The sequence below is a fragment of the Mya arenaria genome, chromosome 6 (genome assembly GCF_026914265.1).
Source record: "Mya arenaria isolate MELC-2E11 chromosome 6, ASM2691426v1".
NCBI classification, from domain to species: Eukaryota; Metazoa; Mollusca; class Bivalvia; order Myida; family Myidae; genus Mya; species Mya arenaria.
In genome coordinates this window covers 71,649,041-71,662,329 of record NC_069127.1, presented here as the reverse complement: position 1 = coordinate 71,662,329, position 13,289 = coordinate 71,649,041, and the positions used below count along the sequence as shown (strand labels likewise).

The 13,289-nt window shown below is 34.0% G+C and overlaps 1 protein-coding gene across 3 annotated transcripts in view; it reads left to right on the top strand.

Annotated features, from left to right (window-relative positions):
* The first annotated feature begins 1,523 nt into the window (after window positions 1–1,523).
* LOC128239303 (cadherin-23-like) overlaps window positions 1,524–13,289 on the top strand; it is a 33,313-nt gene continuing 21,547 nt past the window's right edge. For 2 of the 3 annotated variants that reach the window (XM_052955897.1, XM_052955895.1), the window contains exon 1: window positions 4,951–5,119. In XM_052955897.1, the coding sequence (XP_052811857.1) occupies window positions 5,114–5,119 (6 nt within the window). In that variant the 5' untranslated portion in view covers window positions 4,951–5,113. Of the gene's footprint in view, window positions 2,037–4,950; window positions 5,120–13,289 lie in introns of those variants that run through there. The other variant, XM_052955896.1, reaches the window with a different exon arrangement.

Here is a 13,289-nt window from a genome sequence, read left to right as displayed (position 1 = left end):
GCTGTTATGCAAATAATCTAGTAGAACGTTAAAATGCCATTGACATAGTTGTTGCAATTCACAGAGTTGCTGATGCAATTGCTAACAGTAACTTTAAGCACTTCTTGTTGAGGTTTAGTTTTATGAGATGTTTTAAATCTGTCGATTTATCATTCGTCATGCTACAAATACAAAACTTCATTTTAAGATCATAAATAAACGTTATAAGAGTAACGTGATTGTATAATCCCACCTTCGAAAATAAAAAACACATGGTGATGAAATGTCAGAGTGTTCATGATGACACGCGGATACCGGATTGGTATAGGTTTTTTTTGTAAATGCATTGTAAATTGAATTTTGCTACTAAACGGTTTTCGTGTGATCTGTCTGGGCGTCTGGCATTGTTCGTTGATATGTTCATATACAATATTTGCAATCCATTTAAACAATGAAAATATAGAATGGCAAGTCATGATAACCACCAGAAACAGCAACATGTCTACTATTTGTATTTCTATATCTGGCATTTTGTATCATGACCTGATGGTTTATAAAGGTCTCTAATGATAGATAGCTGTCACAATTTTCACACTTCAAAGTAACTAAGGGTAAATGAAAAATATTATGTGTTTTCCCTTGCAATTATTGTTAACTAGCTGTAATTTGAGTTATTATCTCTACCGAGCTCAGATACAAAATATCATAAACGTAAAGGAAAACGTAAAATTAGCAATGTAATGAATTTAATCGGATAAGGAGGCACATATCTTGTTTCAGATTTCCGTTCAGAATTTCAATTTATATGGCCTTTTAACTTATTTTTTAGTATCTTCACTGATGATTCCTGCGCATATAAATAGATGCCATTTTCGTCAGGATAAGGAAAAACTCAGTGCTATTAATTGTCAATATTTAAGCAAAATATACTTAAAATGCATTATAATTTAGAATTTTCGGCATACACAGTATGCATAATTATTTTGCGATTCAATGTTTTGAATGCTGACAAAGTAATTCATCCTCCAGTTTGGGAATATACATATCAGTATGAACTATTTGAAAAGTTAAATGAACAGCTAAATGAGGTTAAACTTGAACTTAGACAACTTAAAGACCTGATGTACGAGGGCAAAGGCTGTCCGAAATCCTGGATATCCGGAAATGATACTTGTTACCTAATTCCTCGGCACTGGAAACAAAGCTGGTTAGACGCTCAAGAAACTTGCGAACGCCTGGGAGGTTATCTAGCTGTCTTAGATTCCGAAGAAGAAAGACTGGCTGTTCAAACTATGATCAATAACGAAGTGACAGGAATCGACTTTCTCCAAACTCAGCCCTTCTGGATTGGAGGATACGATTTCTCATCGGACGGAACATGGCGATGGATTTCGGGACAAACTATCGAATTACCTGAGCAACTAGAGAAGAGAAGCAGGGAGAAGAGGGAGTTCTGCCTTCAATGGACATTGACATCCTGGTCCAAACACTCGTGTAAAACGAGTTTCAACTTTCTCTGTGAACGCGACCTGACAATTCAGTAAGCAGCGTATTCAGAAGACAGTAAATAATTGACAAAAAGTAAAAATAGTTGTGAGAACGTTTGTAGAACGTTACATCAAACATTGCGGTAATCCACGGGACGATAACACTGATGTTGAGATAACATTGTGAAAATAGCCATGCCAGATTGTTCAATGTCATTTAAGAATACGACAGTACCTTCAAATGATGTATGAGTATTGATTCACATTCTTTGTGCTTGAGTTCGTTATCAGTTACCTTATGACTTGAACATTGAAATAAATCTGGCAAACCTTTAAATGATTTGACAGTGTATTTTTTATTTATTTTCTTATCGTAAAGACTTCTAAATCATATTTACTTTCCTACTTAATATTTACAGTCATACTCCAGGGAGTAATAACACAGTGAAAACGTTCCTTGTATTCGTTCCATTGTAAGTAAATAGTTTAAGCATTTATATCATATTTTGCGAAGATAGTGTACATGCTATTTGTGTTAGAGTCATGATGTAAATTAGGCATTTTGCTTCTGTAAGTATGCGTTTTATTTTATATTTATGAGTGACAAATGGCTGTTTGTCTACTTTCTTGATAAATATTGAATAAGACTCAGATTGTACAGTAATATATGTTTATAAGATGTAAATGATATAACACAATATAGTTGCTCCATTAACGCCAAGAAAAACACTTTCAGAGTTTCCAAAAAGGTTTAAAAGTAATCTCTACTAAATAATGTATTTATCAAAGGTTTTAGAAATATTCTATCACTCACAGTGGTGAACCTTTTATGAAAGCTTACATTTTTAAAGAAACTGAAATTGTACTAGTGTCGAGTGGTCACAGATGTTTACAACTATATACTAAATAAGACGGTTCCAGAACTTACTACAACAATCATCAAGAACTGTCCCTCAAATGTTATAAGAATCGTTTTTATTCTAAAAGTTTATACATGAAATGAATAGAAAACATTCCAATCATATTTTGATCAATACATGCTCAAAATTTCATAGAGGAAAAAAACTTGATTATTAAAAAATCATAGTTTTTTTATTCAAAATACATAAACATGTTACCGCTGACAGGGAATTTACTGGGCTGAAAAATATTTCGTTTATCAAAATCATTTTCGAAGTATTGCGTTTTTAAAGTAGATAAGTGTACCGATACGTTTTCCGCAATCAAAAAGTATCCCTTTATTTGTTATGAAATGTATCATATCAGCTCTTAAGAAGAGGTTATTTGCTGTTTGACAAATGTTCAAAATAATTATTTTAGAATTCCTTTACAAACAATGTTAATGTTTAATCAGTACTACTGCGAACACACGAGTACACAGTCTAATACTTTTCTGAACTTCAACAAAAGAAACGCTTGAAACAATTACCAATAAAAGTGAATGAGTAAAGGCATTTTTTTTATGATTAAGGATTACATAAATAAAAATGTGTCATTATAAGTAATACAAATACTTGAAGTTAAACGAAGGCTCATTAAATCAATTGATGTTTATAAATTGTAAACAATTAGACAACTGTTCATTAATTAAAAAAATATGTATGAAAAGCTTCGCATGATTTATATGTATGTTTCAAAACGTTCTTGTATGCGTCAATTTAAATTTCCCTTTACAAACCACAAATACACATTGTTATTTCGTCATCTCGGTAATTATTGTTTATTTTTATTTTACGAACACCGTTTCAACAAACATTCGTATTTCACACAAGAACTCCTGATGACCGATGACGTTTATTGGGAATAAATGTGTTATTATAGAAGAAATGGAAATAAATTGTTCGATTTATTACGTAAGATACAGATAATTTGAATTTGCAAATGATACTTTGAAGTATGCTGTTGCCATGATGTTGCAATATCGCATGATTGGTAATTCCTTGTGTTATTATTAGTGATTTGAAAACAAATTGTTCGATACTTCACGTAAGATACACGTTATTTGAATTTGCAAAAGAACATGATATACCATCGCTGGTGATAAGAACTAGTATAGCTCATGTATTCAAAAGTCACACTCTCCTACCTAAACAATTAATTATAAATTATATAATATGTATATGTATAACTCTAGTAGGGTTTGCTCGGAGACATTTAAATGAATAGTTTCATTACTATTACAAACCGGTGAATCAATTTACTGGCTAGAAAATTTGATATAGTTGATTTAAAGACGAGGACATTGTCCTTTAAGTGGAGATAATGAAGCCACGATTATAGCTCTCGTTATGCAGAGAGATGCTGGGACATGTCCTGAAATAAAAATGTAATTACAAACAAAAAATCCCTTGGTGTTATTTAAGTATATTATTTGAAATGAAATATAATTAAATTTTATTTAACTTCTTGCATTTGCAACAAAAAAACATTATTTGTTATATGTAAGTTTAAAAACAACTTAATATAACAGAGTTATATTGATTTTTCTCACTGCCTTTGTTAAAACAAAAACGTTTTTGTAATTTATAATGTTTAATGATAATTTTGTAATTTATCTGTAGTCTATAAAACATGTGTTTAGATGTTATACTATTTAATATGTTTTAAACACACTGTTTGTTCTGTTCATATAGAACATCAATATTCGTTTATTGAAACACGGCTTTGAGAAATGAAATAAAACAATAAATTATATGGTGATTATCACAATGATAAAACTATGGAGGAAGGTAAAGTAAACATGATTAAGGAAGTTGTTGAGGAATGCAGTATGTGAAGGGTTGTGCATGTCATTGGATGATGAAGTATACTTGGACTGATAAAACAGATAAACGTTCCAGGTCAGACTAGTTTCAATCTCTGAAGATCTGAGAAGAAAGCCTGTTGAATATATTAAGTTTAGATTGCGTATGGTCGGGAGCCTATTTGTGTTATCTAGCCTACAAAGTATTAGTTTAAACAGTTTGGTTACAGTTTAAGAATACAAAGCGACGACCTAAAAGACACAATTATTATTAATGTTTTGTCTCGTAAACAACAACAACAACGAAAAATTACTTTTAACATCAAGTCATATATCGTTCACAAAAGTTTCGATCTTTGAATTTTTAACAACTCATTTAATCACTATTCTCCTCAAAATTGTATCATAAACAATGAACGAAAATGTTAAGAGCGCAATATGAAAATTTTGTCCAAATGCCACACTGAAAGTATCGTTGACCACCGATGTTAATTAGTTTATAATTCAGACAGCCATAATGGACACGAATCTGGCTTAACACAATCAATGATCCCTCGGCGTCACTCAACACAGATACGTTCTGATAAAACTGTTTGATTAAAACCTGAAGCACACACTGACAAATACGACAAATGGCAATGTTCAAGGAGACTCGGGAATTTTTCAGCCAGCTGATAAGAGGGCTTAACTGTGCATGTTATCTGGTATGCTAGCTGTCGTTTATGAATGTCAATTCGTCTATACAGGAAGAAAAGGGTTGGTAAACTATCATCGTTAGTGACAAAATAAGTTTGGCTTAGTGAAAGAAGAGGTTGGAATATGTGTGTATGGTGACAGAGAATTTCCGGTTTTGATAAATAGATGTAACAGTTAGTTTACCTGCCCTATACGTTCACGTTCGGTTATGGTGGTAAGTATTTGAACATTATACGAATTTACTATTAGCCTATCTAGTCGGATGTGAATGTCTTTAAAATGTGTGTTGTCTAGTCCGTTAGCCGTTTTGAATTTACGTCACTAAACATAAACACAGTAATTGTGATTCATTTAGAAAGGCAGAAATATTGTTTTGAACAAATGAATTGGGGGTATTTTTCAAAATATTCTACTTTAAATTCCTGCCTTTATAGTTGTCTTTCTCGAGAATGTTGCTTTGTTCTGTAAAGTAAGCGTCATACTTTTATAACAGTGCTGTAAGAAGTACGCGGTTATTTGCTGTAATGCGGTTCTGCTTAGAATATACAATATTCTAAAATGTCAAATTCGATTTATGTTTTGAAAGAAGTCTCATTATGTTGTAAATGATTGTTTAACATTTGATAATGACTACATCGCCATATTGGTCACCATGCCAACAGTAACAGAATCTGAAATGCGGTAAAGCAAATTTTAATCCAAAGTTTAGTTCATTGACAACTCATTTAAGCTAAATAAACAACAAAGAAAACAATATGTCAAAAATAGACATGTTGAAATGACAAAATATTTACATGTGTTCATAGTACTCTAGTTTCTAACGCGTGCGTGTAACAGTGTTAGGGGCGAGAAAACAAAGGGGCGTGTCCTGTCATTGAACTAAAATGATTTCAATTATTAAATAAAATATTATTTATTTGGAGGTTTTGCTGAACTCTTAACATGCGCCCAGCTGCGTAAGGCTTGAACATTTAATTTCCACAAAGACCATCAAAAAGGAATAACCTATATAATTAATTTTGTACGAATATAATGTTTGAAGTAGGCGCAATCTATATCTGCATGAGTACAAGTATTAACATAAACAATCACTCTTAAAACTTTTCAAACACAATTAAACCAAATGTAATATTCGTTATCAGTTATAGGGCATTATTTATGAATCCGCGGAGTAGCATTCATTTTGAAACGTTATATCAGAACTTGACATTACTTTATCAGTTTATATGCTATTTTTATTTTATTATAGTTGATGGCTTTGATAAGGCTCAAAGTTTTGTAGTTATTGATTAATGCTAGGCCAAGTGTGGGGCTATGGCCATACAAGCTAGTTTCAGCCCCCAGTAAACCCGTGTCCCAATGTTTCACTGACCGTTTAATAGCGGTTATACATTTATTTTTATCGGTAAAGCTATTGTTATGTTGACAATGTGGTGTTTATATTTGTGTATATAGTGTTTATACGTGTGTCTCTAGTCCATTGTCGTTTGGGCTGTTTACTTGTGCCTCTAGTCCATTGTCGTTTGGGCTGTTTACTTGTGCCTCTAGTCCATTGTCGTTTGGGCTGTTTACTTGTGCCTCTAGTTCATTGTCGTTTGGGCTGTTTACTTGTGCCTCTAGTCCATTGTCGTTTGGGCTGTTTACTTGTGCCTCTAGTCCATTGTCGTTTGGGCTGTTTACTTGTGCCTCTAGTCCATTGTCGTTTGGGCTGTTTACTTGTGCCTCTAGTCCATTGTCGTTTGGGCTGTTTACTTGTGCCTCTAGTCCATTGTCGTTTGGGCTGTTTACTTGTGCCTCTAGTCCATTGTCGTTTGGGCTGTTTACTTGTGCCTCTAGTCCATTGTCGTTTGTGCTGTTTACTTGTGCCTCTAGTCCATTGTCGTTTGGGCTGTTTACTTGTGCCTCTAGTCTATTGTCGTTTGGGCTGTTTACTTGTGCCTCTTAACAAGGTTTATTTCTGAATGTTGGACTCCTGGGCTTGTCTCTGTAGTTTTTATTGTATTAAAAAGTAAATAAATGACTTATGATGCTTTATGAATAACAGCACACTTGCCCGTGTCAATAAAGGCTTTTTGTCGTAACTTCAATAATCTAAATATGTGTCATAAATAAGGGGCAAAAATTCATTGTTTTTATTTCCGCGACTCTGCGTTCATTTTTAATACTGGCCAAAATTCACATAATAACTTAATTACGTAGCACACTAATAAAACTATGGCACAATTGTATATCATTAACAATAAACGAAACTTTGATCATATAACGACTTAAATCGTGTATATCATAAAACCCTTTCATCTACAGACATGAAAAGCTGATATCGTTTTGTATATATATATATATATATATATATATATATATATATATATATATAAGCTAAATCAATGCGAACATACGATTAACTTCGAAAATGATTAATAATTATACGAACATCTACAGAAAAGGGCACAGTAGTCGAAAGTTACACGTATCTTATTTATTTTGCACGTATTTTCATAGGCAAGACATATTATTAATGTACATGTTTAGAAGTTTCGTGAGAACATATAGGGACTATACATTATTTCCCCCCAATTTTCACGTCAAGTATAAATATGAATTTCCTTCAATATTCAAATCTATCATTTGACAATTTGAAACCACCAAGTGCTGTTTCAAGATTGTAGCGAAGGAGTTAACTAATTTATCAAGTCAAACGCTTGGAGGTTAAAGATTTTGTTTTTCAGATTTATCTCATGTTATTGAATCTTATCTTTGAGCCAAACCATTACCAAATACGAAATCAATATTAACATGACTTTTCTATTTTTGTCATTTTTTCAATTTATAATCGAGGTACGGGTGTTACATCCGAAAGGGAGAACACATATTGTTGCTATTGTCAAAATACTTTGAAGGTGCTGTAAAAGTTGCATTAACGTTAAATAATAGTTTTTATATTGAAAAGACACTTTCTTGTTTACATTTTGAAAATTTATTTTTCTTCATATGTAACAAATCTAAGATTTTTACAACGTATGCACTGCGCAGCGTTAACAACAAACAAGTGTGTGTTTATTAAAGAAGTGTTTATTCAGTTTGACCATATATTGTTTCGAACAAGGTCATAGTATTGTGAATGATTTTTTTGGAATCACAAAACAGATCAAAGAATGAAAACAGCGGCGCTACTCTATCAACGCCCGTGACACCGGCATTGTTCTACGCTTCGAACGCACAAAAAATAGTATGGAAATAGCGGCGCCACACTGCCAACGCCCTTTACACCGGCTGATATTTTATATATTCACGAATTATAAATCACGTATAAAAGTATGATCTGAAAGCACGGATCATAATAACACACAGTCTGTAGCCCGATGCAAAAATCAGACTCAGAATATAACGCTTGTATTGACTTCGAAAGAAACATCTTTATTCCAAAATTGAATTTGATTACTGAACAATTCTGCATTGTGACAACTACAGCAAATTTCATCATCAAACTTATCTAGAAAGAAAGTTGCAATGAAATGAGTATTTCCAGTTTGACCACTTCAGTCTGCACTCAGACTTGAGACTGTTCATAAACATGGTCCTAGGATCCTACATTTCCTAAAGTCTGAGATTGTGATTCTACAAAGTAACTGAAATATTAGTTTTGGCAAATGATATGTTAATAATTGTAAAATGTTTCATGTTAAACGTGTGTAGGAAAGTTTAAAATTATTTCTGTTCAGACATTGAATTAACCTTGAAATAAAGATTTGCAGTTTTGAGGCTTGATTCTCAAACAGTCATTATACGGTAGCATAATTGGACCAGACTTCGAGTGTCATATACAAATTATGTCATGGTTATTTATTATCCGAGTAAGGCGGCGTAGGCGGGACACATGGGATAACAATTTCTTGCAAAACAATGCACAGATTCGATATATTTGCCATTTGCCGTTAATCGGCAATCGGAGTACGATGTTTAACGCCGGTATTTAAATGGTAACCCAGGTAACGCTAACCGCTAGAGTTAATGAAGTCATTAGCACATGACATACTAAAACAACGGATATTTCGAAATTTAATTAAAGTCTGGTTGATATAAATTGCATCTTACACTTAATAATGGTAAACCCTTCTAATTGGTGACATGGCGTTGTTCTCTGCATGATTCTTTACAATCGGAACTCCTCAGTCATTTTCCATCAAAACATTCTCAGAAAAAACCGGTTCGTCAATAAAAGTAGTTCGTAAAATTAACAATAATTTTATTAATTGTAGTGCTTTAACGTGTAGTTTGTATAACTTAGTGCAAATTTATTTCCAGTTAAGTGTGTTATTGCATAAATGATTAATATTCCTATAAGATTTACGTCCTTAGGTTTAACTGCTAAATTGAAATTACTACGCGATCTACTTGCAGCGTAGTCAAATGTCAAGAATTCTGACACTGTAAACCGTCCATACAACCAAGGTTGTTTTCGATGTAAAATGGCCAAGGAGTTCCAATTGGATTCTTTATACCCTGAGAATTTGTTTTCTGTGTATTCACATATCACGGTAATACTAACTTACATGTTTAATCACATTAAAACATATATATATATATATACATATAGCAAAAGTAGTATTCATGCTTTTAAAGAACAAGGTGTTCGTATGATTCACTAAACCAGCCATTTTGACTTTGTTCTTCACACACGGGTACACCCTTGGCGTCATAGTTTTAATAGCTTTGATTAAATAAAGCTCAGCAAAATAATACTAAAATACTTCTTTTATTGCATTCCTGCTATTTAAACTGTCTATTGAAACTAATCCTGACAACATATCAAACACTGTGACATCTTGAAACATATTTTACAGGTACTTGAAATGAACTTTGTAAGATAAGAATATTTGTTTTGTGGGATTTACTTTATTGAAATATGTGAAACAGTAGATCGATCTGGAGTTATAAATTTTATTCTGCAGTAGGAAAATATTTGTACAAATAAACCGAAAGAACTGTAAAATATACAGCTATAATTTTTACCGTATAAATCAGTTCATCCGAAATTTCAGTTGTCATTTATACCTGGCAAACCCTTGTTACAGTGTTTTTAAAAAAATAAATATATAAAGCAAAATGAATCCATAATCAAAAAATTAATAAAGCTATTTGCATGCCTTTGCCATAATGGGCAATTTGAAATATTTGGCCTATGTCAACGTACTACAACTGCAAAAGCCTAAACAATGAATAATATAATACGAAAACCACATGATCAGAGCCTAAACAATGTTCTATATAATACGAGAATCACATGATCAGAGCCTAAACAAAATATAATATAATACGAGAACCGAAGGATAAAAGCCTAAACATGTTTAATAGAATACGAACACGGCAGAAGGATCAGAGTCTAAACATTTATAATAGAATACGAGCACGGCAGGATCAGAGCCTATATATGTATACTAGAATACGAGAACGGCAGGATCAGAGCCTAAACATGTGTAATAGAATACGAGAACGGCAGGATTAGAGCCTCTAGATGTGTAATAGAATACAAGAACGGCAGGATCAGAGCCTAAACATGTGTAATAGAATACGAGAACGACAGGATCAGAGCCTATATATGTGTAATAGAATATGAGAACGGCAGGATCAGAGCTTATAGCTTTGTAATAAAATACGAGAACGGCAGGATCAGTGCATATATATATATGTGCAATAGATAGAATACGAGAACTGCAGGATCAGTGCATATATATGTGCAATAGATAGAATACGAGAACGGCAGGATCAGAGTCTATATATGTGCAATAGATAGAATACAAAAACAGCAGGATCAGTGCATATATATGCGCAATAGATATAATACGAGAACTGCAGGATCAGTGCATATATATGTGCAATAGATAGAATACGAGAACTGCAGGATCAGTGCAAATATATGTGCAATAGATAGAATACGAGAACGGCAGGATCAGAGCCTATATATGTGCAATAGACAGAATACGAGAACGGCAGGATCAGAGCCTATATATATGCAATAGATAGAATACGAGAACGGCAGGATCAGAGCCTATATATGTGCAATAGACAGAATACGAGAACGGCAGGATCAGAGCCTATATATGTGCAATAGACAGAATACGAGAACGGCAGGATCAGAGCCTATATAGGTGCAATAGATAGAATACAAGAACAGCAGGATCAGAGACTATATATGTGTTATAGAATACGAGAACGGCAGGATCAGAGCCTATAGATGTGTTATAGAATACGAGAACGGCATGATCAGAGCCTATATATGTGCAATAGATAGAATACGAAAACGGCAAGATCAGTGCTTATAGATGTGTAATAGAATACGAGAACGGCAGGACCAGAGACTATATATGTGCAATAGATAGAATACGAGAACTGCAGGATCAGAGCCTATATATATGCAATAGATAGAATACGAGAACGGCAGGATCAATGCCTATATATGTGCAATAGATAGAATACGAGAACGGCAGGATCAGAGCCTATATATGTGCAATAGATAGAATACGAGAACGGCAGAATCAGAGCCTATATATGTGCAATAGATAGAATACGAGAACGGCAGGATCAGAGCCTATATATGTGCAATAGATAGAATACGAGAACGGCAGGATCAGTGCTTATAGATGTGTAATAGAATACGAGAACGTCAGGACCAGAGCCTATATATGCGCAATAGATAGAATACGGGAACTGAAGGATCAGAGCCTATATATGTTCAATAGATAGAATAGGAGAACGGCAGGATCAATGCATATATTTGTGCAATAGATAGAATACGAGAACGGCAGGATCAGAGACTATATATGTGCAATAGATAGAATACAAGAACGGCAGGATCAGAGCCTATATATGTGCAATAGATAGAATACGAGAACGGCAGGATCAGTGCCTATATATGTGCAATAGATAAAATACGAGAACGGCAGGATCAGTGCCTATATATGTGCAATAGATAAAATACGAGAACGGCAGGATCAGAGCCTATATATGTGCAATAGATAGAATACGAGAACGGCAGGATCAGAGCCTATATATTGTGCAATAGATAGAATACGAGAACGGCAGGATCAGAGCCTATATATGTGCAATAGATAGAATACGAGAACGGCAGGATCAGAGCCTATATATGTGCAATAGATAGAATACGAGAACGGCAGGATCAGAGCCTATATATGTGCAATAGACAGAATACGAGAACGGCATGATCAGTGCCTATAGATATGTAATAGAATACAAGAACGGCAAGATCAGAGACTATTGATGTGCAATAGATAGAATACGAGAACGGCAGGATCAGAGCCTATATATGTGCAATAGATAGAATACGAGAACGGCAGGATCAGAGCCTATATATGTGCAATAGATAGAATACGAGAACGGCAGGATCAGAGCCTATATATGTGCAATAGATAGAATACGAGAACGGCAGGATCAGAGCCTATATATGTGCAATAGACAGAATACGAGAACGGCATGATCAGTGCCTATAGATATGTAATAGAATACAAGAACGGCAGGATCAGAGCCTATATATGTGCAATAGATAGAATACGAGAACGGCAGGATCAGAGACTATATATGTGCAATAGATAGAATACGAGAACGGCATGATCAGTGCCTATATATGTGTAATAGAATACGAGAACGGTAGGATCAGAGACTATATATGTGCAATAGATAGAATACGAGAACGGCAGGATCAGTGCCTATAGATGTGTAATAGAATACGAGAACGGCAGGATCAGAGACTATATATGGGCAATAGATAGAATACGAGAACGGCAGGATCAGTGCCTATATATGTGCAAAAGATAGAATACGAGAATGGCAGGATCAATGCCTATATATGTGCAATAGATAGAATATGAGAACGGCAGGATCAGAGACTATATATGTGCAATAGAAAGAATACGAGAACGGTAGGATCAATGCCTATATATTTGCAATAGATAGAATACGAGAACGGCAGGATCAATGCCTATATATGTGCAATAGATAGAATACGAGAACGGCAGGATCAGAGACTATATATGTGCAATAGATAGAATACGAGAACTGCAGGATCAATGCCTATATATGTGCAATAGATAGAATACGAGAACGGCAGGATCAGAGACTATATATGTGCAATAAATAGAATACGAGAATGGCAGGATCAGAGACTATATATGTGCAATAGATAGAATACGAGAACGGCAGGATCAGTGCTTATATATGTGTAATAGAATACGAAAACGGCAGGATCAGTGCCTATATATGTGTAATAGAATACGAAAACGGCAGGATCAATGCCTATATATGTGTAATAGAATACGAAAACGGCAGGATCAGTGCCTATATACGTGTAACAGAATACGAGAACGGCAGGA